The 24,477-nt window shown below is 34.8% G+C and overlaps 5 protein-coding genes and 1 non-coding gene across 7 annotated transcripts; 4 read left to right on the forward strand and 2 right to left on the reverse strand.

The window, feature by feature from the left end:
* Positions 1 to 3,797: 3,797 nt before the first annotated feature.
* Positions 3,798 to 6,929, forward strand: LOC102608617 (protein SIEVE ELEMENT OCCLUSION B-like). Its single transcript, XM_006476860.4, has 7 exons — positions 3,798 to 4,050; positions 4,134 to 4,238; positions 4,488 to 4,936; positions 5,021 to 5,130; positions 5,241 to 5,383; positions 5,463 to 5,945; positions 6,048 to 6,929. The coding sequence occupies exons 1-7, from the start codon at positions 3,865 to 3,867 to the stop codon at positions 6,666 to 6,668; spliced, it is 2,097 nt and encodes a 698-aa protein (XP_006476923.2). The 5' UTR covers positions 3,798 to 3,864; the 3' UTR covers positions 6,669 to 6,929.
* Positions 6,930 to 9,806: 2,877 nt separating this feature from the next.
* Positions 9,807 to 12,040, forward strand: LOC102609567 (leucine-rich repeat receptor-like serine/threonine/tyrosine-protein kinase SOBIR1). Its single transcript, XM_006476864.4, has one exon. It carries the CDS (start codon positions 9,952 to 9,954, stop codon positions 11,851 to 11,853), a length of 1,902 nt encoding a protein of 633 aa, XP_006476927.2. The 5' UTR covers positions 9,807 to 9,951; the 3' UTR covers positions 11,854 to 12,040.
* Positions 12,041 to 13,578: 1,538 nt separating this feature from the next.
* Positions 13,579 to 14,943, reverse strand: LOC102609861 (hypothetical protein). Of its 2 annotated transcripts, XM_006476866.4 has the most exons (7): positions 14,592 to 14,943; positions 14,443 to 14,491; positions 14,320 to 14,360; positions 14,165 to 14,219; positions 14,032 to 14,085; positions 13,812 to 13,916; positions 13,579 to 13,722 (listed from the first exon to the last, which is right to left on the reverse strand). In XM_006476866.4, the coding sequence occupies exons 1-6, from the start codon at positions 14,616 to 14,618 to the stop codon at positions 13,813 to 13,815; spliced, it is 330 nt and encodes a 109-aa protein (XP_006476929.2). In that variant the 5' UTR covers positions 14,619 to 14,943; the 3' UTR covers positions 13,579 to 13,722; position 13,812. The 2 variants fall into 2 exon arrangements, with proteins under 2 accessions (XP_006476929.2, XP_006476928.2); XM_006476865.4 differs by having other exon boundaries at positions 13,579 to 13,916.
* Positions 14,944 to 15,014: 71 nt separating this feature from the next.
* Positions 15,015 to 15,086, forward strand: TRNAT-UGU (transfer RNA threonine (anticodon UGU)). The gene has a single exon. It is a non-coding gene; the product is annotated as a tRNA-Thr (tRNA).
* A 1,300-nt stretch (positions 15,087 to 16,386) lies between these two features.
* LOC102610389 (uncharacterized) lies at positions 16,387 to 17,071 on the forward strand. Its single transcript, XM_006476867.4, has one exon. It carries the CDS (start codon positions 16,490 to 16,492, stop codon positions 16,853 to 16,855), a length of 366 nt encoding a protein of 121 aa, XP_006476930.2. The 5' UTR covers positions 16,387 to 16,489; the 3' UTR covers positions 16,856 to 17,071.
* Positions 17,072 to 20,772: 3,701 nt separating this feature from the next.
* LOC102608619 (protein JINGUBANG-like) lies at positions 20,773 to 22,109 on the reverse strand. Its single transcript, XM_006477489.3, has one exon. The coding sequence runs from the start codon at positions 22,105 to 22,107 to the stop codon at positions 20,992 to 20,994; it is 1,116 nt and encodes a 371-aa protein (XP_006477552.3). The 5' UTR covers positions 22,108 to 22,109; the 3' UTR covers positions 20,773 to 20,991.
* Between the last annotated feature and the right edge of the window lie 2,368 nt (positions 22,110 to 24,477).

A 24,477-nucleotide genomic window follows, 5' to 3' on the forward strand; every position in this document is an offset into this window, starting at 1 on the left:
TTATAATTTAATTAAACTAAAAATAAAATGCCTTCTTGTCCCACTTGTTTCTTAATGGCTCCATCACTGATTCCTGGTTTTTAACTTATACCTGGTTAACTTGAAACAACCTTAAGGGAAACACACTTTCAGATATTGTCTCAAACCTTTGTGCTCCGCCGGCGCCGGCGGTGGCCTGACAGTTTATATTATATATTTGCTCTTCGTGCTTATTATTAAATAGCCGTGAAACAAAAAAGAAAATAAAATAAAATTCTGATTTGATGATTTCTTGTTTGAACGCAATATTGGCTTGCCGCTTGCATTGCATTTGCATTACACGCCACCATATTCGCAGCACGTCCTTTGTCTATTCAACTATTTAATAAACTATTCATTATCAAAATTGACCGTCGTTATTACCGATCACTTACTGTATTAACCTAGTTTTACAAATTTAAATTTAAAAAAAAAGTTAATTAAACTCTAATTTAAATAACCTATTTGGGACTATTCATTATAACTTAATTAAACTATTGACTAAGTAAACAGTTAAGGTCGTATTGAAATTGAATGATGTAAACCATTTGGAACTTCCATCTCTTTTCCCACAATAAAAGCCAAAGGGGTTTCCAATTTCTTTAACGGCGGCTCAAAAAGACACATATTACGAAAAAAAAAAAAAAAAACCTAAAACTGAGAACAAATTGATCCATTCTCCAGCAATTTTCGAAGAAGATACAAATGCAGGGCTCGAGAGAGAAACATCCTATTGCCAAAGAACCAAACACCTGAAGTTTAAAATGAACAAAATGAAAAGCGAACTTGAGACAACAGGTCTCCATTGTTTCAAAAGTCTGTTAGAAAAGAAAATTTTCATAAACAAGTGGGAATCCAAAAGCAAGACACTTGTAAAATCCAAGCACTGTTTTCTATGTTTTTGCTGAAAAGCAAACTAAAGGTGTACATGCATCGACACAGAACTCGAACACATCTAAAATGCCAAGGTTAAGAATTTTTCACTTCTTTTTCACTAGTTTTCACAAGAACTGTCGGGGGCTTGATTTAAGAGTTCTAAATATTCAATCCAAAATACTAGTTTATTAGATGGAGTGATTTATTCTCCTTATAAATTTAAGTATCTCCCCTTCACTAGTTAATATGAGACACAAATCCATAATTTTTCTCTTGGACGAAACCATCGCCAGACCCTTTCCTTTCGTCCAACATACCTGAATTGTTTCACCACCATATTCTGGCTATTAGGGTATAGCTCTAATATCAATTGTTATGAGAACTTGACCTAAAATTTCTAAATATCCAACCTAAAAGACTAACTTATTGGGTGGAATGATCTATTCTACTTATAAATTCAAGTATCTCTCATTTACTAGCTAATATAATACACAACTCAACAAGAACATTGAAACATTTTCAAGACAACAAAAATACAGCCTTTAATAAGTCCAGTGTAAGTGAATAATTCAAAGAACATAGCATTGACTTTTCCAGAAAGCGAGCCAAAGCTATGTCCAGAACTCAAGTGTAATTAAAATGCGGAATTGCATATCTCTATTCCTTCTACTTTTTCAAAGGAATATCAATTATAAGAATATCTCAGAGAAACAAATATTGCCTCTGCACGTTACAAGCACCGCAAATTCAACAACCCAACAGTAAGCATTCGTACGGTGAAATTGAATTTCAGATTTCCAACGGTGCCCAAATAAATAGCCGAATTAAAATTACAATGATGGTCTATAAAAAAAACGAAGTCATCATTTGCTAGGCAATTAAACAACCATCGTCTAGAAATAAATGGAAAATTCGCAAAAAAAAAAGCCAAAAAACAAAGCTAAATTTTTTTATATTTTTGTTTTCCCACAATGCAAACGGAGGACCCACGTAACTAGGCAACATCAATGATCTTAATTTTTCTTTTGTTTGTAAATTTTATCAACATAATTTTCTTTTGTGTCCCTTAATATTTTCACTTAAGTTTGGATTAAATCAGTTGAACACTTTCCATAATACAAACAACCTTGATTCAGATCATTCTATTTTATTTATATTTGCCAACAAAATTTCATAGGTCTTGACTTTCTCTCTTTAAAAAAAAAATTAACGTTCACCCTTAAATAAAAGTTTTAAGATTGAATAAACTTTCTTGTGTGAATTATAATAATTTATATTTAAGTTTAGATTATTTCTCAAATCTAAAATAATTTAAGTACTTTTTTCTATAGATAACTAAAATATAAACGAAATCCCTATTTTTATGTTATTGAAGAATGAAGTGAGTTTTGAAAAAGAAAAAAGAAAAAATGGGGTTTTACAAGATGTTCAAATGGGTGTAAAAAGCTCAACTCCAGTTCGATCACATGATGCAGCCCAAACCCATTGCCAGTAAAATGCCGTGGCCAGTTCAACCTACTCTTTCAACGATTCTTTTCTTTTTATCCGGAAATGAGAAATATCATAAAATTGTAAATATAAATGTTTAGTGATAAGAAAAACAATAAATATATTTAAAGCAAATAAATAACTATAATTAAATCATCTCATTTGCTAAAAAGAAAATAGGGATGACAATTTTTCTCGATGGAATTGGAATAAAGTTTTGTCCTATAAAAAAATTTTGGGACGGGAGTGGGATTGACAAATTCTATCTCATCCAATCTCATTATCAACTAAGAATGAGAATTTTTTCAATTGGGATGGGATCCCATAAAATCGGAATATATTTTTATCCCAAAAAAAAAATATAAGGACGAGAGTGAGACGTTTTTTCATCTCACTTACATATATGGGACGTGACTGAGATTGATAAATCCTATCTCATCTCGTCCCATTGCCGACCCTAAAAATAGGATAGAGTTTTATATTCTCAAACTATACTATCATGTAATTGTCCACACGCAATGGTGATAACTAAGTCAGGGGCTTATGGGCCCTTTAAGTTATATTATATGTAATTGATAGTTAAACTAAAAATAGTTTTTTATGACCTCTTAATTGTTTGATAAGTAACAATTAAGTTATAAAAAAAAAAACTGATTTTGATTTAATGAAACTTAGTAAGACATGCTGTTTACATTTCACTTTGTATTATTTTAAAATCCATTGTGCTTTTTTAAAAAAAAAAATAAAAAAAATACCGTGGTATGCTAAAGAACTTCGGATGCTCCTTTGATTTTTTTTTTTTTAAAATCTATTGTTTTTCCCCTCCGATCCATAACCCTTTTCCTTTTCCCTTTTTCTTTTTACTTTAAAAATATAAAGAAATTCATGAAATACCTCCACCCGCAACCTTTATCCATCTTATATTTACTAATATAGATCACATGGCATTTTAACCATATTATAAAATCGGTACATTTTAATTCCTCTATGATAAAATTTGTCAAAAGTGGTGGATTCCCCCTACTGCAACTTTTTAATTTTTCATTAATTTTTTTTAAAAAAATAATACTTGGCATGTCATCCTCAGCAAATGTCTAACATAATTACTGGCTGTATATATTAATATACATACACACAAACCCCAAAGCAGGGCCTGTTAAATAATTATCATAAATTAATCTACTACTACTCGACAGTCTGTCTACTACTAGCTAGGTCCCTTGCTATCATTAACTTCCTTGGGCCACCATTGCTTTGTATTTTAACTTGCACATTAAAATTTCCATTATTCGATGACGTCCATTAACTTTGTCTAAACTCGATTGCAAGCAAGGAACCTGTTCATTTTTTTTTTTTAATTTATTCCATCCCCTTATCACTATGCATGTTTATGTATAAATCCTGGCATGTATCACACAGCAATTGTCACACTCTTTTAAGTCACTAAGAGTAAGGGACAGCCACATCACATAGCCGCCAAATATGCAGGAACTGTTCACTAGAAGCCAGCGCCGAATGTTCTCGGCGTCGGACGACAGTGCAATGATGAAGCAAGTTCAGGCAACTCATGCTCCGGATGGCCGGGAAGTTGACGTTACACCTATTCTCAGCATCATTGAAGATATTTTTCGTCGTGCCACTCCTAGTGATATTGATGGAGTATTAAATGTAAAATTTTAATTATGCCATTCAATTCACTAGCTTTATGTATGACAGATAATTTGCATATAAATTGGTGGCAATTTTCGTAGGGCGCACGTGAACATATGGATGCATTGGATGATAATATAAGCCTGGATGCTTTCAGTGGCATGCTTGAAGCATTGTCTTACACGATACACAAAATCTCTTGTGAGGTAATTTCTGATTTCTTGATCCTTTTGAATGTATTGGACATGTACCATTGTTTCTTGACCTTAAACTTTTAATTGTAATCCCGCTGCAGTTCTTTGTGTGCTAAAAGCTTATACAGCTTTATAACTTTAAGCAACAAAAGCCATAGATCTCGAGTAATCTAGTATCATAACTCCACCTTGAATTCTTCCCTTAAAATGTTTTTAAAAATACGTACGGATCAGTTCTGACTTGTGTGCATGTACTTGCAGATATCGTGCAAGTGCTCGGAAGGAGGAGATGCACATGCCACAACCATGGCCTTATTCAACACTCTTTCGGGCTACAAATGGGATGCAAAAATGGTGCTATCCTTAGCCGCTTTTGCTGTGAATTATGGGGAATTCTGGCTTGGCGCTCAGCTCTGTACTAATAACTCACTTGCCAAGTCCGTGGCTGTGCTTAAGCAAGTGTCAAACGTTTTAGAGCATTATAACGCTTTAAAACCCCAATTTGATGCACTCAACAATCTCATCAAGGTCATGTTGGATTTAACCAAGTGCATTGTTGAGTTCAAGCAGCTACCTTCTCAGTATATTTCAACTGACGCACAAGCGGTGTCCATAGCCATGGCTCATATCCCTGCAGCTGCATATTGGACCTTTCGAAGCATTGTAGCCTGCTATTCACAGACTTTAAGCCTCACAGGCTTGAGAGATGCGTAAGCCATCTAAGAACACAAATTAATCGCCATTCAAATATAAAGATTAAATGTCAAATAGCAAATCTGTCACTAATATTTCAGGTACACTGCATCAACCACTGAGGCATGGGAACTATCAAGCTTGGCTCATAAGGTCAGCAGTATACTCGAGCACTTCAAGAAGCTAATTGCTATTTGCTATCAACAAATCGGTGAGCCCTTAAGAATGTACATTTAGGTGGTTTGATCTCTGCCCTTTTCGAGAGTTTTCAGCAAATAATGCCTTTTTTTTTTTCCCCTCTGATCCTTACCATGGATGCAGATGAGAATAGACAAATAGAAGCATATCACAATCTCGTGCGCCTTCTTGAAACAATTCACATGGACAACATGAAGGTTCTGAGAGCATTGATTTATGCTAAGGATGATATTCAACCACTTGTTGATGGTTTCACCAAGAACAGGGTTTGTGGCCAAATTCCTTTCCATGCATTTTTCTGGCTAGAAACACCGTCAAACGCTAGACTTCTGTTTATGCGAACAGGTTAATATCGACGTTTTGAGAAAAAAGCATGTGTTGCTACTCATATCGAGCCTTGATCTCTCCGCCGAAGAAATTTTGGTTCTTGATCAGATGTATAGAGACCCCAAAGCAAGCGAAGAGTATCACTACGCAATCGTGTGGCTTCCAATTGTGGACAGGTCAATTGCTTGGGATGACGGGTATCAACAAAAATTTGAGCAGCTACAAGCAATGATGCCATGGTACACTGTCCAACATCCTACGATTATTGAACCTGCAGTCGTTAAGTATATCAAAGAAGTGTGGAAGTTTTCAAAGAAGGCGATCCTAGTGCCAGTGGATCCACAAGGGAGGATTTTGAACCAAAACGCTTTTCACATGTTGTGGATATGGAAGAATTTGGCCTTCCCTTTCACTGCAGAAAGGGAAGCAGCACTTTGGAAGGCAGAGTCTTGGAGACCTGAGCTACTTGTTGACGGCATTGATGCCACCATACTTGAATGGGTACCTTAATATTTCAATCAAGTTAATTGAATAGAATTAGTACGTCAAGGTGATCTTAACACTAAATATTCCTAATACTGAAATCTAATGTATTTTTATCAGATGAAAGAAGAGAGATTCGTATGCTTGTATGGAGGTGAAGATATCGAGTGGATCAGACAATTCACAAACTCAGCAAAAGCCGTAGCAAGAGCAGTTCAAATTAATTTGGGGATGGCTTATGTTGGAAAGAACAATGCAAAGGAGAAATTGGGAAAAATCAGCAGCATCGTCATTCAGGAAAATTTAAGTCATACCCTGGCTGATTCCACGGCAATGTGGTTTTTTTGGGCACGATTGGAGAGCATGCTCTACTCAAAACTGCAACACGGCGCGACCGTTGAAAACGATCGCATATTGAAAGAAGTGACGACAGTACTTAGTTTTGATGGCAGTGAACAAGGATGGGCAATATTTTGGAAAGGAACGACGCATGAAATGGCAAGAGCTAAAGGCAAGGTGGCTACAGATTGCATGGTGGAGTTTGAAAAATGGAAAGATGATGCGTATCAAAATGGTTTTGTGCCAGGACTCAACAATTATCTGGAACGAGTTCGCACCCCAGATCATTGCAATCGTCTCATCCTTCCCGGCATCCATGGGCCAATTCCAGAGACGGTGGCCTGTGCAGATTGTGGCCGCGTCATGGAGATGTTCTTCTTGTACCGCTGCTGCCCCGAATGAGCAAAAATATTATATCTTAGCTTGAATTACAATAAGGTTTCCACTTGAGTTTTATCTAAAGTAGTAACCAAAGTGTTAATTGAATTGCTTGCTTTTGTCTTGATTTTGTGTTCTTACTGGTTTTGAGGTTTTGTTTCCCCGAAATGTTCAGGATCTGTGGCCTTTTCCTTATCTCGGGCACTTACATAGGATTTTCAAGTGTTATTGTGTGTTATAGCAAGAACTTGTTCGTAACAATAATATTGTGCTTTGATTTCCATATTTTGCTTTGTTATTATCTGTTAGATCAACTTGAAAGAGAACATGAAACAGTCCATGTAATCTGTTAATGTGACCAAAATTTCTTAAGAATATTCCTTCCCACGTAGAACTCTCACAAACAAGTTGTTTGTTGGCAGTAGATAGTCGTCAAATCAAATCGCGGTAAAATTTAGGGTATTATAATTTTGATATCATATATAGGAGGAGAACGTGAATATTTGTGTAATTTTTTACCTACATTTTTTGAATCTAAATCTTATGTATTTTAATTAATTCAACACAGACAAATTCATGATGCAAATAAACTAAAAATAAAACGTCTTCCGAAACTTTTGGTCTTTATTGTCCCGCTTATTTCTTAGAGGCCCTGTTTCTCGATTTTTCTTGATTTTCGATTTTTACCTGATGAACTTGAAACAATCGTAAGAGAAACACACTTTCAGATATCGTCTCAAAGCTTTGTGCTCCGCCGGCGCCGGCAATGGCCTGACAAATTTTATTACATGTGTTGTTCTTCAACTCCATGCTTATAAAATAGCCATAAAACAAAAAGAAAATAAAACTTTGATTTCTTCTTCCAACGCAAATATTGGCTTGCATCGCTTGACACGCCACCATGTTCACAATAAAACATTCAACATCAAAATTGACCGTCGTTATGCCGATCACTAACCGTATTAACCTTGTTTATCTTATTCTATCAAAATCGATTTTTTTTTTTTTTTTTGGGTCGATAGACTGATATTCGACAGTGACCAAGTAAACGCTTAATGTCGTATTGAAAATGATCATTATTATTTAATTTTCCAGCATCTTGAAGTGGGACTATCAGTATCATCCCCAGGAACAAGGCAAACGTTTATTGGACGCCAAGATGACTTTAATCTACAAACCAACATCATTCATGTACATAACATCAGTTGATGCAGGCAGCTATGCCTTTTTTTTTTTTTTTTCACTAAACTTTTATTTATTTAAATAAAGCCCTTAATGCCTTTAAATTATTTAAATAAAGCGAGTCGTTATGCCTTTTTTTTTTTTTTTCACTAAACGTTTATTTATTTAAATAAAGCCCTTAATGCCTTTAAATTATTTAAATAAAGCGAGTCGTTATGCCTTTTTTTTTTCCCCTCTCTCTCCCCATTTTCTTCGTTTTAATTTTTAAAAGATTTTTAAGGAATGTAATAATTGGGATTCTCTTCAAAATTAACTATCATTGAAAACAATAATAAAATGAAATAAAAATAAAGAAGACTTCAATTATTCATGTGTGACTTTTTATAGCACCATTAATGGAGAAGACCCTTTGATTTAAATATCTTAATCTCTACTTAATTTAGTGGATAAATAATTAGTTAATTATTAAGTAATAGACAATCTTTAAATTTATGAATTAGGTTTTGATATATTATAGCTCTTTTTTCTGCTTTTAACTTGTAAATAATCTTTTTAATCATTTTTTAAATAATTACAATATTTTTAAAGAACTTATATACTTTTATTAGTATAAGTATTTTAAGTTATTGATCAAAATTTCAATGGTGCATAATTGTCACATTATTAATATTATAAAATAAGAAGAAGAAGAAGAAGAAGAAGAAGAAGGTATCATAAAATGACTCAAAATATTATACAATCTAAATTCGAGTAATGTAATGTATTCCTTTGCTTCTATTTTGCTGTAAAAGATTCTATAAAGTCAAAGTTTTTTTTAAGTGAAAAGACATTTACACCCCTAAAATTTGGTGGAAAAATAATTATTTAGACCCCAAGTTTTTAATAAAAGACACGAAAACTTCTTTTTGACTATAATGCCCTTTGTAGATAGTAACTAAAAATTGACTTTAAAATTTTTAAATAAATACAAATATAATTTAAATAGTTTAATTTGTCTAGCAGACCAATAATATTAGAATTTTGTTATTGTACAAAATAATTTTTAAAATAAAAAATAAAAATATATTTATTTTAATAATAAAAAAAGTTTAAATAAATCTTTGAGTTAAATAGATTTTACAATTGATAAAGTGTACCCCATGAATTAATAACAATAAAATTATTTATACAATATTGAAAACAATTTAAATTTTTAAATATTTATTTCAACATTACGTTTTTATTTATTATAAAATTTAGTTTAATATAATATAAGATTTCAAAGGTTTAAAATATTTTTAAATATATATTGTTACATTTACTTTAGTATTATATTTTGTTTATTATAAAGCATTAAAGTTAATTTTTTGAGTTAATAAAATTAAAAGGTATTATAATAAAAAGAAAAAAGAAATATCAATTTAAAGATCTACATCATCGTTTCCCCAAGACTCGGGTGTAGGAGTCTTTTTTCGAAAAGAAATGGAAATTAACAACGTGGAAATTAGCTGGCAAGAGCCATTAATTAATTAATTAATTAATTAATGTCAACTTCATTTGTTGGCGGAATAAATGAATCATGATAAGATCCAAGGGCTGAGAATAGGGAGAAGACTTGAGAATTTCTATAGTTGACTTCGACCGGCCGAAAATCTTCCAAGAGAGTTGACTTGAAGACTTCCTAGTTGCTTCCCTTAACTTGTTGTCCGAGGCTCTGCCCCAGAGTGAGGAGAAAAAAACGCACACTGTCCCTGTTTTTTTCCACATGATAAAATTATAAAATACTCAAAATGAAAACTGAATCCGTTTCCCGAAGACAAAAATGACAAATCAATAACTTGTTTTCCTCCAGTCCTTAATAATCAATAAGTGAAAACAAAAAACAAAAAAAGATTTCCTAATCGTAATGTGAAAAAGAGAAGCCCACTTGTTTCATCGCATATTCACATCCATTTTTTTTTTTTTTAATTTTATAAATAACAAGGTGAGAAAATTCAACATACAAACGGGCTCCACTGCCGAGTTTTTCCACACGCTCGAAGTCATTCGGCGACTCACCAAATTAATCAACAGAATCAATAATAAATTATCGCTCCCCCCTTTCTCCCAAATCGGACATTCCATTTCTGCCACCAAAATTAGGCAAATGGCACTCTCGCCAGCAAAACTGAACCTAAGTCTCTTCGCTCTCTTGTCCCTCCTCTTCCTTAGCCATGCAAGGCTCAATCTCGACCGCTCAGATTACAAAGCCCTCTCCGTCATCCTCAGAGATCTCGGCGGTCAACAGCTCTTCATTCCCAGTGATCCATGCAGCACCCCCGGTGTGTTCTGCGAGAGAAGGCTCTCAGACAACAACACCTACGTTCTTAAAATCACGAAGCTCGTGTTTGTGCCTAGAGAGCTTACTGGGGTTCTTTCCCCGTCAATCGGACGGCTGTCAGAGCTCAGAGAGCTCTCTCTGGCTAACAACAGCCTCGTTGACCTGCTGCCACCCCAAATCGTTGACTGCAAGAAACTTGAAATTCTTAACGTTCAAAATAATCAGTTTTCTGGCACAATCCCCTCCGATTTGTCTTCTTTAATTCGTCTTCGTGTTCTCGATCTTTCTGGGAATAGTTTTTCGGGGAATTTGGGTTTCCTGAAATATTTTCCAAACTTGGAACATCTCTCTTTAGCTAAAAATCTGTTCACCGGAAAAGTCCCAACTTCCATACGTACATTTCGCAATCTCCAATTCTTCGACTTCTCCGGAAACAGTCTCCTTGAAGGTCCAATACCAGTGATGAGAAGGGTTGGACCCTCAGGGTTTCAATACCCAAAACGATACGTTTTGGCTGAGACTACCACCAATGGAAGAAGCAATGGACCTTCCCCCGCTGCAGCACCGAATTCAAGTACACGCTCTTCTGGTGCTGAAGCTCCTGCTCCATCACCACACCACCACAAACACAAAAAAAGTAAGGGAAAGAAGGCAGCTGGGTGGATTTTAGGATTTATTGCTGGAGCAATAGCGGGTACTATTTCTGGGTTCGTGTTTTCTGTTCTTTTTAAGCTAATCTTGGCGGCGGTAAGGGGTGGAAGTAGAGATTCTGGCCCAGCAATCTTTAGTCCATTAATCAAGAAAGCTGAGGACTTAGCTTTCTTGGAAAAAGAAGATGGTCTTGCTTCGTTGGAGAAAATAGGATCAGGTGGATGCGGAGAAGTTTACAAAGCTGAGCTACCTGGAAGCAATGGAAAGATGATTGCTATTAAGAAGGTTATTCAACCTCCAAAGGATGCCGCAGAATTGACTGAAGAAGATAGTAAGTTACTGAACAAGAAAATGAGGCAAATTCGGTCTGAGATTAACACTGTGGGTCAAATTAGGCACAGGAATCTTCTCCCTCTGCTGGCTCATATGGCCAGGCCTGACTGCCACTTACTGGTGTACGAATTCATGAAGAACGGAAGTTTACAGGACATTCTAAATGATGTCTCGCAAGGAAGAAGAGAATTAGACTGGCTAGCTAGGCATAAGATCGCATTGGGAGTAGCTTGCGGGCTTGAGTATCTGCATATAAGCCACAACCCTCGCATAATCCACAGAGATCTCAAGCCAGCGAACGTGCTTCTTGACGATGATATGGAAGCCAGGATCGCTGATTTTGGGCTTGCAAAGGCAATGCCTGATGCACAAACACATATTACAACTTCAAATGTGGCCGGAACAGTGGGATACATAGCCCCAGAGTATCACCAGACGCTGAAATTTACTGATAAGTGTGATATATACAGCTTTGGTGTGTTGCTAGCTGTTTTGGTGATGGGCAGACTTCCATCTGACGACTTCTTCCAACATACAGAGGAGATGAGTTTAGTCAAATGGATGAGAAATGTTATGACCTCTGAGAATCCAACTCGAGCCATCGACGCAAAGCTCCTGGAGAATGGATATGAGGAGCAAATGCTTTTAGTTTTGAAGATTGCTTGCTTTTGCACCGTGGACAGTCCAAGGGAAAGGCCTAACAGCAAGGATGTTAGGTGCATGTTGTCTCAGATTCGGCACTAATTAAGTTTCTGGATGTTTCTGAATATGCAAGAATAAGGCTGCTTTGTGATGAACAATGCATGCCCTCTAAGTTGTATAATTATGATCCATTTTGAGTTTTTACTTTCAATAATCTATGATGTGGTTATGGTCACTGTACAACTTCAAACTATTTCTGAAATGTGAAAAATATTGTCTATTGTAATTTTTTTTTTTTCCAAGACAAATGTTCTTCAATTATTCATTGATCAATCTCATCTCAATTCTCAGCAGCCGCATGAAAATCAGTATAACAAACAATCTTTTGCTCTCAGCGGGTTGTGTGATGATGAAACATCCACCAATAGCAACCCTTGTCGTCGTCGCCCTAACTGCTCTAATAAACTATTATTAATCTTTGAATAATACCCCTACTGACAAGAATGCTAGGAAAACAGGGGAAGACCACAAATCTTGATTTCAACTGTAATACACAGTGAAGCAATGAAGCAAAAGAAAATAGAAGACCACAAATATAACAGGATTATATATTTTCAAAAACACTAACAGAATAATGAATTGTCTCAATTGAGACTTGATGCTCCATTGGAGACAAACAGGTTATACACTTCCTTTCATGCTCAGCAGTCACGGGCAACACGCCTCAACTTTTTTATTTTCTTATTTATTTATTTATTAATACACATCAAGCCTTTCATTTTGCATAAGAAAAATAGCGAATACAATTTAATATTGGTAATTCCTTCGATAAGCATATTCCTACACGTATTGTGAAAGGGAAAGTTCCAGGCACGTGCACTTTGGTCATTCACAGAAAAAAAGAGTAGAACAAAAATGCCTTAAGGGTTCGAAGCAACTAATTGTATTTTACGCTTCTGCTTTTAAATATTTCTCCCTTTTCTTAAAACAGACAAGTCTAATACATCTTTCCAGAATTTAAAATAATACTTACTGAGATGTGGGAACACTAGTGAAGATTGGCCTAATCTCTAAAGCTTCGGACAAGACTTAAAGAAAGTATTTGGATGAAAACACCAAGATAATAAAATCTCACAGAATCTATTTTTCTATCTTATTTATTTATTTACTAATCAGGCAAAAAATGAAAACAAAGTCATAAGCAATTTCATTCATCAAGCCTATCATATGTTACTAGAGAAATCTGGAAAGGATAACTACTAAATCCACAATTTGAAGGCAAATGCTATGAGGTTGACAGCTGCACTGGGAGATGGTAGGGTTTAACCTGAAGATATATGTTTTCTAGTTCACGTGACATGAAAGCTCATTGTGAACTGGAAAAATAACCCCTTAATCAAAATCCTCATCTAGTTAAATTGTTGGACAACTGTAGAAAAAACTCCTTAAAGTGAGAATTATTCTAATTCCATGACCACAAAATGCAACAGATCATTGGCAAACAAAAGATGATCCAACATTGCATTTTCATTCACATCAAGGGTTATTATGATGAACAATACTGGCCCTATCAACTCATTAAGAATTCTAAAATTGGCAATTACCATTCCAGAGATACCGAACAAAGATAATCCTAGAGCAAGGGCATCCACTGCATATGAATTCCACTGATTGTTAAAGAGACAATAGACTAAATGTAAACCTTTCGAAGCTGACAAATAGTTGCAAAGTCAAAAAGCCTCTTTCGACTCCATCAACTTTGAAGCTGGAGCGCATTTCGGCAAACATTGTAAATAGCCATAACAAGAAGATAACAAGACAATCACGAAGAGTAAGGAACATTTATCACTCCAACTGAAAAATGATACTAAGAGCGAACATTAGCTCAGTGGTGACATTAGAAAGTAGCTCTTAGAAATCATAGCTTCAAGAAGATTCCCAATCACCGTCCAACGTATATTATACTTGGTTCTTCAAGATTACATTTTATAATCAGAATGCTTAGTTACAGGTGATCACCAATAGGTGAAAGAAAAACAAAAAGGTATCAACTGGAATACCTTAAAAATCAAGAAGTAATTGAGGAAGAATTCTTTCCAAATGAGTTGCTTCAATTTTACTAACACCCTCTGCTTCAGCAATCGCTGCTGCACGTTGCACAGCCTCTGCATTAAAAAAAAGGGCTTTAAACCAAAACTTGGAAAAAAAAAATGAAAACTTAAAAGTTCCGTAATTTGCATCACATAGGAAACACCCAATTGCAACTTAACATAGCAAAACCTGTGACAAAAACTCGGAGAAGTTCACAACTCAATTTCAGTGCATTGGCATTAGCTGCATCAGATAAATGTTGGATAAGAGAAAGAACAATTCAGCTGATTGCTTCGGCCACCACCATATTAATAAGGCATACCAGAAGTGGGCCGATTTTTCTTTGACGTTCCAGCTCCTGCTTGATCCAACAAAAACTATATAGAGACAGATTAAAGGTAGAGCTAAAAATGAAATATAAGAATTTGAAACTACAGAAATTTTTTCATTAAAAAAAAAGATGTAAATAATTAATACCTCGGATTCCATGGCATCAGTGCCTCCATTTCTCTCACGCTCTACAATGACAAAGATCCAATGAAGAAACTCAGATATAAGAGTAACAAAAACTAAAAAAAAAAGAAAAGAAAAATCACAAACCGAGAGATCGTCTGGTCCATATGTGCTTGAAAATCGCGTGAATTAAATCCTAAAATATTTAAAGAACTAAATGACATAAATAAATAAACAAACCAAAATTTGTAATAAAAAGAGATTATTAGAAACTGAAGTCGAATTGGAAGCCCTACAGAATCAAACGTCGTCTCTTTCTCCATGATACATCAACGCAAAACTTCCCACGAGTTCGGGACTGAAACCGAAACAAATCGGGTCGTACTCGGAGTCCTTGTTTCCGCTTTTAGGCTTTATGTCAGGTGGTTGGGTCTGATATGGGCCTCGTAACCGACCCAAATAACTAAATTTAGATTTTAAAATTTTAATCTACGGATAAAGTAATCGGAGTGACAAATGATTACGGTAGTGGAAACCGGGAAAGAAGCAGTTGACTCAGCACTGTCTGTTGCCCTGTCATCGTCAGAGCTCAAACTCGCCGTCCACAGGTAATTTCCCGGTTGCCATTAACGAAGTGAAATTTCTGTCGAAAGTCCAATATAAAACAAACATTTTTATTTCGCATACAAATAATATTTGTAAGACAACGTGCAGCACAAGCCCTTATAGCTCAGTGGTAGAGCGTCAGTCTTGTAAACTGAAGGTCCGTAGTTCGATCCTGCGTGGGGGCATGTTTTGTTGTTTCGAAACAACAAAGATGTTTTTCTAAATCTTATTTATAACTTAAAATTATTTATTTGTTTATTGTAATTAATTAATTTTTATATTATTCATAATTTTCTTAAATTTATTAATTATTTAAATAATTATATTTTTTTAATGAAATGATATGTCTCATATAAAATTAAGTATTATTTTAAATTAATTATAATATTTTTTTATTAAATACTTATGAATAGTTGATATTTAATTTAATTTCTTTTTTAATACAAAAAGGCTTAACCAAGATAAATTACAGTGAAAAATTATCGCACTATACATATCATGACAAATAGAAAGACGAAGGCCTAACATAGATTCTAATATAATAAAAAGTTAGTACTATATATAATTTAGATTAATTTAATTTAATTTAGGAAAAATGACAAACACACCCCCAACGTTTAGATAAAGTGATAAAAATCTCCCTAACGTTTTAAAAAAGATATTTACACCCTCATTCACTAACGAAAACAATAACTTTTAACAGAAATTATCGTTGTACTCTTCTAGCATATAAAAATATATATACAAGTTTAACTTGTGGTATTAATACCATAAAATTTTATTTAAATTTTAAACTTGTATATTTAATAATTCTCTACATATTATCATTTAAACTTGTATATTTATAACTAATTTTTTATGTTATTTATTATGGTATTAATTGAAATACAAGTTAACATTAATAACCAATTTTATTTATTTTTATTCTTGAGTAATTAATTAAATTTATTTAGCTTGAAGAGAGAATTTGATAAAAATTTTAATAGAAGAATTGAGTAATGATGGTATATTTATAATTTTATTAATAATATATGGACAAATTGAATAATTAATAATTTTTTTTATATGCTAGAAGGGTATAACAGTAATTTTTATTAAAAATTACGGTTTTCGTTAGTGAATAGAGATGTAAATATTTTTTTAAAAATGTTAGGAATATTTTTAGAGTAATGATACAACCATAAACTTTTGTACAAACTTATTTTGTACAAACTGACGTGGCATTAATTCATTGGTTGAATGAAAATATAAATTAATAAAAATAAATCATGTGAGTCAAGTGATATTTAATTCAATCAATCTTATCATGTCACATCAATTTGTATAAAATAAATTTATATAAGAATTTATAGCTGTATCATTACTCATATTTTTATCCTTTTACCTAAATGTTGGGGTATATTCATCCTTTTCCCTCTAAATTCAATCCCGTATGGTAAATGTGGACTCGAAGTTTCAATTGTAACATTTTTAGGGTGGGGGAAAAAGTTTGAAGCGTAACCTCACAATTATGTAATCATATTAAAAATGAAAATCCGACCACTGTCTTCCACCCTTGTGAAAAAAAGGAAGTCGGGAAAAATTGAACATGGCCAATATTATTCACAAACTCACCAGAAACAAATCAACACTAAGAATCTTCAAAAATCTACCGAAACCCACACCAAGTCTCACTAACACAAGCAATCCAATAATATTTGTAAACCCTACAGCCTCTGAGAACGACAATTCCATTCAAAGCTTTCGGTTTTACCCGAGTTTCCCATTTGGGTATTGCTTGAATCCGATTTCTTCAACTGGGTTTTGTCAATTGAATGCTATTGATGCAGGAGTGGTGGAGACGGATAATGATGCAACAACAGTATGGGCGGATAGTGTGAAAAAGAAGAGGAAGAAGAAGATGAACAAGCATAAGTACAAGAAGCTTAGGAAGCGCCTCAGACGAAAAACCTAGGCTGATTAGGTTTTTTAATCGAAGTTTTCCAATTAGATTTATTTTGTTCTTTGGAGTAATTGAGGATATGCTATGCTTTAATTTATAGAAATTGGAATCTTTCACATAATTTTTTTATAGGGAATTTCGTCGAGATAAGAATAAGACTCGTGTCTTTGTGCTCATATTATTGATATTTTATCTTATGCGCTTAATTGGAAGTTGTTTGATTCTTTATGTGATTGATTCACCGAGGACATTTTAGTTCCTTAAAGATACAAATCCAGCCGGGTTGAGATTTGCTGCTAAGAATGAGCCAATCTGGAATCTCGATATGCTTTCCAGTGTAATTATATATGTTACTCCGCTCTCATATGAAAATGATCTCTCTTTGAAAATAAAACGTTATAATTGTGTGCATGTGTTCGAGAACTATATGAAATATGTATTATTCTATTTATCGTAATGTTACAGAGTGATTGTGTCATTGTGATGATAGAAGTGTATGGAAGATTGATTTTGATTTCTTGATGAATACAACTGTACTTTGCGAAGTGTTTACCTTATGTATTTGTAAATTTTATGTTTTCTTAATTAGTTGTGAAGATATGGTGTTCATATCCTCTCTACTGGGAGATTTGGTTTCCCTTCATCTGATTAGTTGTTTGGAAACTTGTCTGTTGGGTTTTAGTAAGTTGCTATATTGCAGAAGTCTTGGCTTTTCAATGAACAAATTTGGAATTTCGTATGCATTGTTAAAGTAAATGATGTTGAGCCGTTGAGGGTATAACTGCCAGAATGTGGGAAGGAATGAGTTGAGACCACGGAGTAAATCAACATGCTCATGATTGAGGGGCATAGGGTCGTCATTGTTGCGTCTAGTAGGAAATGATGATTGATGCTTGAAATGGAAACTAGAATGTTGCTTGAGGTTGGGAGAAAATATATTTTGGCCTTTGACTCACTAGAATGTTTAGTTGACAGCAAGCTATTTTGAACTTGTGAGATTGTTTTTCCACATTTTCTAGTTTCATTGTGTGTGGAGATTAGCCAAGAGAATCCCAGTTATGATGTTTACATTTATATCCCACATAAGTGGAAACATGATCAAGAACATCAAATATGATTCTCTTACCCCCTTTCCCTCATGCGTGGAGAAGACTGATTCTGCATTTGAGTGGTCAAACCTTCATCTGCTGTAATCATACATTAGCAACTTCGTAACATATCAGGATCTGGCAACACCAATTAACAGTTACTTGAAAGTTGGATTTTCTTTGTTAGAGTGGGCAATTTCTCTCTTTATATCAGAAGGGGAATTAATGTTTCTCGAGCCATCTTTGTCCTTTGAGAAGATGGATGGCTCTATCTAGAGGTGACCAATGGGCCAGACGGCACGAGGTATGGCACGTGTCCGTACATCACGGCACGGCACACACGTGGGCTGCACTGGGCCGGGTTTAGATTTTAGGCATGTGGGTTTTAAAAGCACGACACGATTAGAAATTGGACAAAACACGGCACGCGAAAAAGCACGTTTCATTTTTTCATGAAAATAAACTTAAAATTTTATAAATAACTTGAAATTGAATCTTTTAATTTATTTTATTAGCTCAAATTTTTTAAATTTATTTAATTCTTAGTTTCAAAAAAATAAATAAAATTGATTTATGTTTATAATTTATTAAATAAATAATTTATATCATGATTTTATAAATGTGTATTAATATTATTATAAACTATGATATATGATTCTATGTAATTCTAAGTTAACAATTAAGTTAACCCTTAAAAAAAATTATTATTGTTGTTGTTGAGTACTAAAAAAGAATTCTAATATAGAGTCAAACTTAAAAATTAATATTATATTCCCTTATTATTATTGAATATGAACTTGAGTTTTGAATTCTTTATTCTATTAAATTTGAATAAAGGCACGTTGATTCAAAAAAGTATATAGGCTTGAAAAAAAATAAGACAATAATTTGGCATGCGCTCTTAAAAAAAAAAAAAAAACTTAGTAGGTTTTTTTTTTTAGACACGGCCCACGGCACGGCACATGTGTCGGGCCAAGCCTAAGTAAAAAAAAATAAGCACGGCACGACACTGCACAAAACGCATAATAGGCACGGCATGACACGAGCACGCGTGGGCTTCTTTTGATGGGCCTGGGCCGGCACGACACGACCCCCTCGCCTCCTTTAGCTCTATCCCGTTTGTAGTCCGTATAGTACCAACTTCGCCAGGTTTCTCGAATGTGGTGCTCTACAAAAGAGCCAGTTATAGGCTTAAAATGCGTTCTACAGATCTGCAGAAACGAAGGAAAATCATCTCCTTTGTGTGAGTACAATGGTGCTCTGTTTCTAGTCTCATGGGGAGAGGGAATATAACAATGCCCGAATCTTCATGATTGAGCTACATTTAAGGGAGAGATGGAATTATCTGTCTTATATTTTGGCTAAGGTTGTACAGATTATTAGTGAAAGTCACCAAATCTGTCATGATTATGCTTATAATAATGGTTATTTGTGGCATCTTTAGCCAATGTAAGGAGAATATGTAGGGGAAACACAATGGTAAATAAATTAGTTAAGCATCTAATCTGTGACAAGATGAGATTAATGTAATCATTGAGAATTGTGTGATCAATGTACTGGAGCAAGCAAGATTGCAAGAGCTTGCATGATTCTTATTCAAATAAGAAGAGACGGGATGTGATTTGCTTTTTGGATTCTTTAATTTAATCCCGGCCCGCCGACCACGGGGTGGAACTGGGAAACTTGCACATGCAGTTTAAATCTCAATATAATTTTAATGCAAGTAATTGACGAAGTTGTTGGGATGGAACACAAAGTTTACAGTACATCGAACCATCAGAGAACTTGTGAGCTTTTGAATAAGCCAATCAATTTGATTCTTGCTGTGATCTTACATCAAGTATGCATGAAACGTGGCATTGGCATATTTGGCAAAGAAACTATAAAAGTGAATCTAAATGGTGAAAGTTGAAGTGATTTGAACTTGAAATAAAATTTGGAAGCCTGCCTGAAGTCTTATAGTTGCGTCAGCACTTACGCAAGAGTTTTCAGACAAAAGGAAACAGAAACTGTTTATTTTAATTAAATCAGCTCGGTGGCAACACACATGCTCCCACTAATCAGGAATGCAATTGCTAGAAATACTGAACGAAAAAGCCGACAGCAAGCCAATAGTCAGGTCTGCAATCTGAGTTTGTTGCCATTAAATATGTCAGTTTTTTGGTTGTGCGCGCAATTGTTGAATTTGGAGTTTTCTTGAGCTAATAAAGCATTCGGTTTTTGGACTTTAATTAATTATGAAATTGTGGGTGCAACTTAGGCTCAATGATGTGATTATGCAGGTGCTGGCAACTTTTCAAGGAGATTCCCCGAACTCGACATATTAATTGAAGAGCACTTTACAATGTGCATAGACTATAACTATATACGAGTGAAGAAAATGTCACCACGTGAGAATTGAGAGCGGCTTTTGGCCAACAAAAAATAAATTTGCTTTGCTTGTGAGACGGAACATGCTATGCCTATGCTACCATGAGTGGGTCTAAAGTCTATTTAAAGCGCGCCACATCCCTATAAATCTCTAATTTAATAATATATAATTTTTTTTATAAGAATTTAATAATCATATAATTAATTTGCCTATAAGAAGAAGACTATTGTGCATTTGTAGTCGTTGAATATAAATCGAAAAATTCTATTCTTAAATTATATATATATATATATATATATATATATATATCAATGCTAGTCGTCTGTCGCATCTCACCTTCATTAAAAAAGAAATATTACTGTCAATAAATGTATTAAAACAACAAAAAAATCATTAATATTGGCAAAAGAAGCAAACCATAATAACACTGATGATATCAACCAAAATTTTATTGCATACAAGTAGCGTGGATCAACCTTTGTCTATGATTTGGTCGGTAATAAAGTTTAAAATAAACTAATAATGCACCCAAATCATGTGACAGGGGCTAACTTAATTCAATTCACTGTATGTATGCGACTAGTAACGACATCATAGATATTAAAATAACAATAACATGTACAAAATAAGGTATCTTTTCCCTTTTCTTGAGTCAGTTTCAATCAAATTTTATGATTATAAACTCCATTTCAAATGAATTTTTTGTTCAAGTTGTTATTATTATCCCAGTACACATCCCACACTTTAATCTCTCCATTAAGGCTGCCGCTACCAATCGAGACGATGCCGTTAAACGCGCTACTACTGCTTGAAATGGCTACCAATGACTTCACCGGCTTTTCATGCCCCTCCAAGAATGCCATACAACGATAGCAATTCTCCTTCCCACGCTGCCAAATCCTCACCGTTCGATCAGCTGACCCGCTGGCTAACAAATCACCAACATTGATCAAGCACAACACAGCTCCAGTGTGACCCCACAGCGCTTCCGCAAACACCATTCGATGATCCCTCTCCCTCTCCCACACCACGATCCAACGGTCGCAACCGCCCGAAAACAACAAAGAACCATCACCGTTCAAAGCAAGCGCATTGACCGTCGACCTATGCTTTACTAACGTAGTAACCAACATGTGCCTTGATTTTCTCTCTTTGTTATGATCAACAACCGATCTCTCCCAAACCCTAATACGTCCATCAGCAGAGCCGGTATAAACGACTCCGTTATCAGACACAACCACCGCGTTTACAGCGTCCTCATGAGCTTTATTAACAGACTCCAAGCATTTATAATTACTAGCGTTCCATATCTTAAAACTTCTATCCCAAGAAACCGAATACATTAACCCTTGTTTCACTACCAAATCCGAAACAGCATCCCAGTGTTCCAGCCAAAGCCGCTTCTTGTGACGTCTAACAGTGACGTAATTATTTGGCAATACGGATCGTATTAGACGGTCCTTAACAGTTGGTAATGTGGAGACAAGCTGGTGTTGTCTTGAAGCCGTGATTTTCCAGACTCGTATCTTGCAGTCTTGATGTGCGGTGAAGATTTTGGTGATGTGAAAAGTGATGGACTTGACTGACCCTGAAGAAGACAAATCATTGCTAAAAGTATCGACGTGGGAGTAGTCAGATATTAAATCGAAGACGTTGATTTCGTTGAGGGAGGCGGCGTAGAGGAGGTTATTGTGGACTGCGAGGCAGCTGATGATCATATGGTGAGGGTCTGGGCTTGGTATTTTGAGTGAAGCGATGCAGTGGTGTTTGAATGCTTCAGACGAGACGGAATGCAAATGAGACATGTTTGTTGGTTAATTATAACTTATGAGGAGAGCGAGGGAGAATTATACTATATATATAATTGAGGGGCAGAGCTGAGACTAGGGTTGACGTTAAATGCCTAGTGGGTTGTGGTACAGGTGGCAGCTGGTTTAGTGGATTGATTAATTTTTGGCTTTATTGGTTGGATACGTGGCAATCTTAGCAGCCGATAACTGATTTGGACGATCATTTAGAGGGCCAACAAATCGAATGATTGTCCTTCATGAATTGAAGATCATTTCTGTGCTATTTTTTTATTCACAAAATACTTTTACAAATTCTAATTAATTTCTTTTAAATAAAAAAAGAATTTTTTTTAAAAAAGTAAACCTTTCATAAATCACAACAACTCAAATACAACTTAAATCTCAGCTGGAATAGTTTCTAGCCACATAGAAGATGAATTTCTTCCCAAAGCTAACTTAGTTAGGGAGTGGACATAAGCATTACGTTGTCTTAGAATGTGATGAACAACAACTTTTTGAAAACCCTTCAACTGATTTCGGATCTCTAGAATTGTCCAAAAAAAATTTGTTCTACTGCCCTTAGTGTTGTTTACAAGTTGAACCAGCTCTAAGCAATCTAACTTAATGATCAAGGAGGTTAAATTTGCTTCTTTTGCCAACTGAAGCCTCCATTGCATAGCCTCTGCCTCAGCCAAACTGACTGGTCCCTTAAGATGAATCTGATTAATACCGACTGCAATTATCTTGCCATTAGAATCTATAATCACTGCTCCCACGCCTGCAATCTGATTCTTAGTATTGATGGCAGCATCCACATTAATTTTGAAAATATTTTCAGGGGGAGGGAACCACTTTTGTTGTTTCTCTCCTCGGGGGTGGGCAATATGAGAAGGCTCTGTCTTCCTTACTCTTTGAAAAGTTGAGCCTTTACAACATGAGCAGGGAGGGGACTCCACTTTTGATGCATCATAGATGGTTTCTTCTCTGCAAAAACTTTGCCCAGATTTCTTAGGTCTCTTAGAGGCATCCATCAGATCTGCCTTTGAAACACTTTCCACAAAGTAGAAACTTTTCTTCTCAAAATCCTGCATCATAAAACACAAAACCAAGCAAAATAAAATGAACAACCCCAGATTTGTAAATCTGGGTAGACAAACAATAATAAACCACCACAGATCTCTAGATCTGAGTGGAAGAACATACCACCACAGATTTGAAAATTTGAGTGGAAGAACAAAACCACCACAGATCTGAGGATCTGAGTGGAGAAAATAAGCAATGAAAATGAAAAATGAATGAAAAAAGAAGGCTTCGCCAGAAAACTAACTCATAGAGCTGATTTTCCAGTGAAAGAAGAAGGTGAAATGTTACTGGATGGTCAGAGCCTTTTTTTCTGCGGACACTAATACGTTAATCTAGGCCGTTCAATAAAAAAAAGAACTTAGAACGTTGGTAATTTTGAAAAAAGACAAGGTGCCTTTCTCACTGACGAGAGATATTTATTATTTCTTCAGTCTCTCCATCTCTAGTTAAATCTAACTCATACTAAAGAGTTAATCTAAGAGTTAAGGATTGTATGCTTATATTTTATATGATGTGAGATATTTTTCCAGAATATTGGCGCCAAGATTTTGTTATATGGGAAATTTTCAAATCAAGCAAAATTGAAAAATCGATCTACGATGCTCTATCACCATATCAATCCATTCGAACAATCTGCAATAACCAACACTTAATTAGTGGGATAATGTCCTAAACGTGCATTGGAGATTTCTCCACTACATCAAGTTATTATTTATGTGTATACATATGGATCTTTTGTGATGGAATTCCAGTGCATGTGTAATTTCTCACTGGATATCAGTGAGTTTGCAATAGCTAGCTTAATTTAATTTCTGTCCAGACCAGGTATATTTTTCTAGTTAAACGAAATAGGACATCAAGATAGGTGAAACGTTAGAACCAAATCATTATATTGAGAAAAATGGAGTAATTGTTGTTAGTTTTTATCCTTAAAGGTTTAGCCAGGTAATTTTTAAACAATTTTTTTATCTGACCATCTGAGTTCGATTATAGAAAGTAAGGTCTAAAAATTTTATTTAACTTTCCATACCTCCTACCTTGCGTCAATCAAAAGCAAACAAACATAAAAACAAGATCAGTGAGCAATCCGATCAATAAATTGTTTCTCCTCTTTGTGCTCTTTTGATATAATGCAATTAAACGTGTTGCTTAGTCTGTGAGACTACACATAAACTAATTTCGATCATAGTACGGCCACTTGTTTAGGGCTTACACATAAACTAATTTCAATCATAGTACGGCCGCTTGTTTAGGGCTTAATTGATGTTTCTCTTTATTAATGATAATGAAACATGTGACCAA

The sequence above is a fragment of the Citrus sinensis genome, chromosome 3, assembly GCF_022201045.2.
Source record: "Citrus sinensis cultivar Valencia sweet orange chromosome 3, DVS_A1.0, whole genome shotgun sequence".
Classification (NCBI taxonomy): domain Eukaryota; kingdom Viridiplantae; phylum Streptophyta; class Magnoliopsida; order Sapindales; family Rutaceae; genus Citrus; species Citrus sinensis.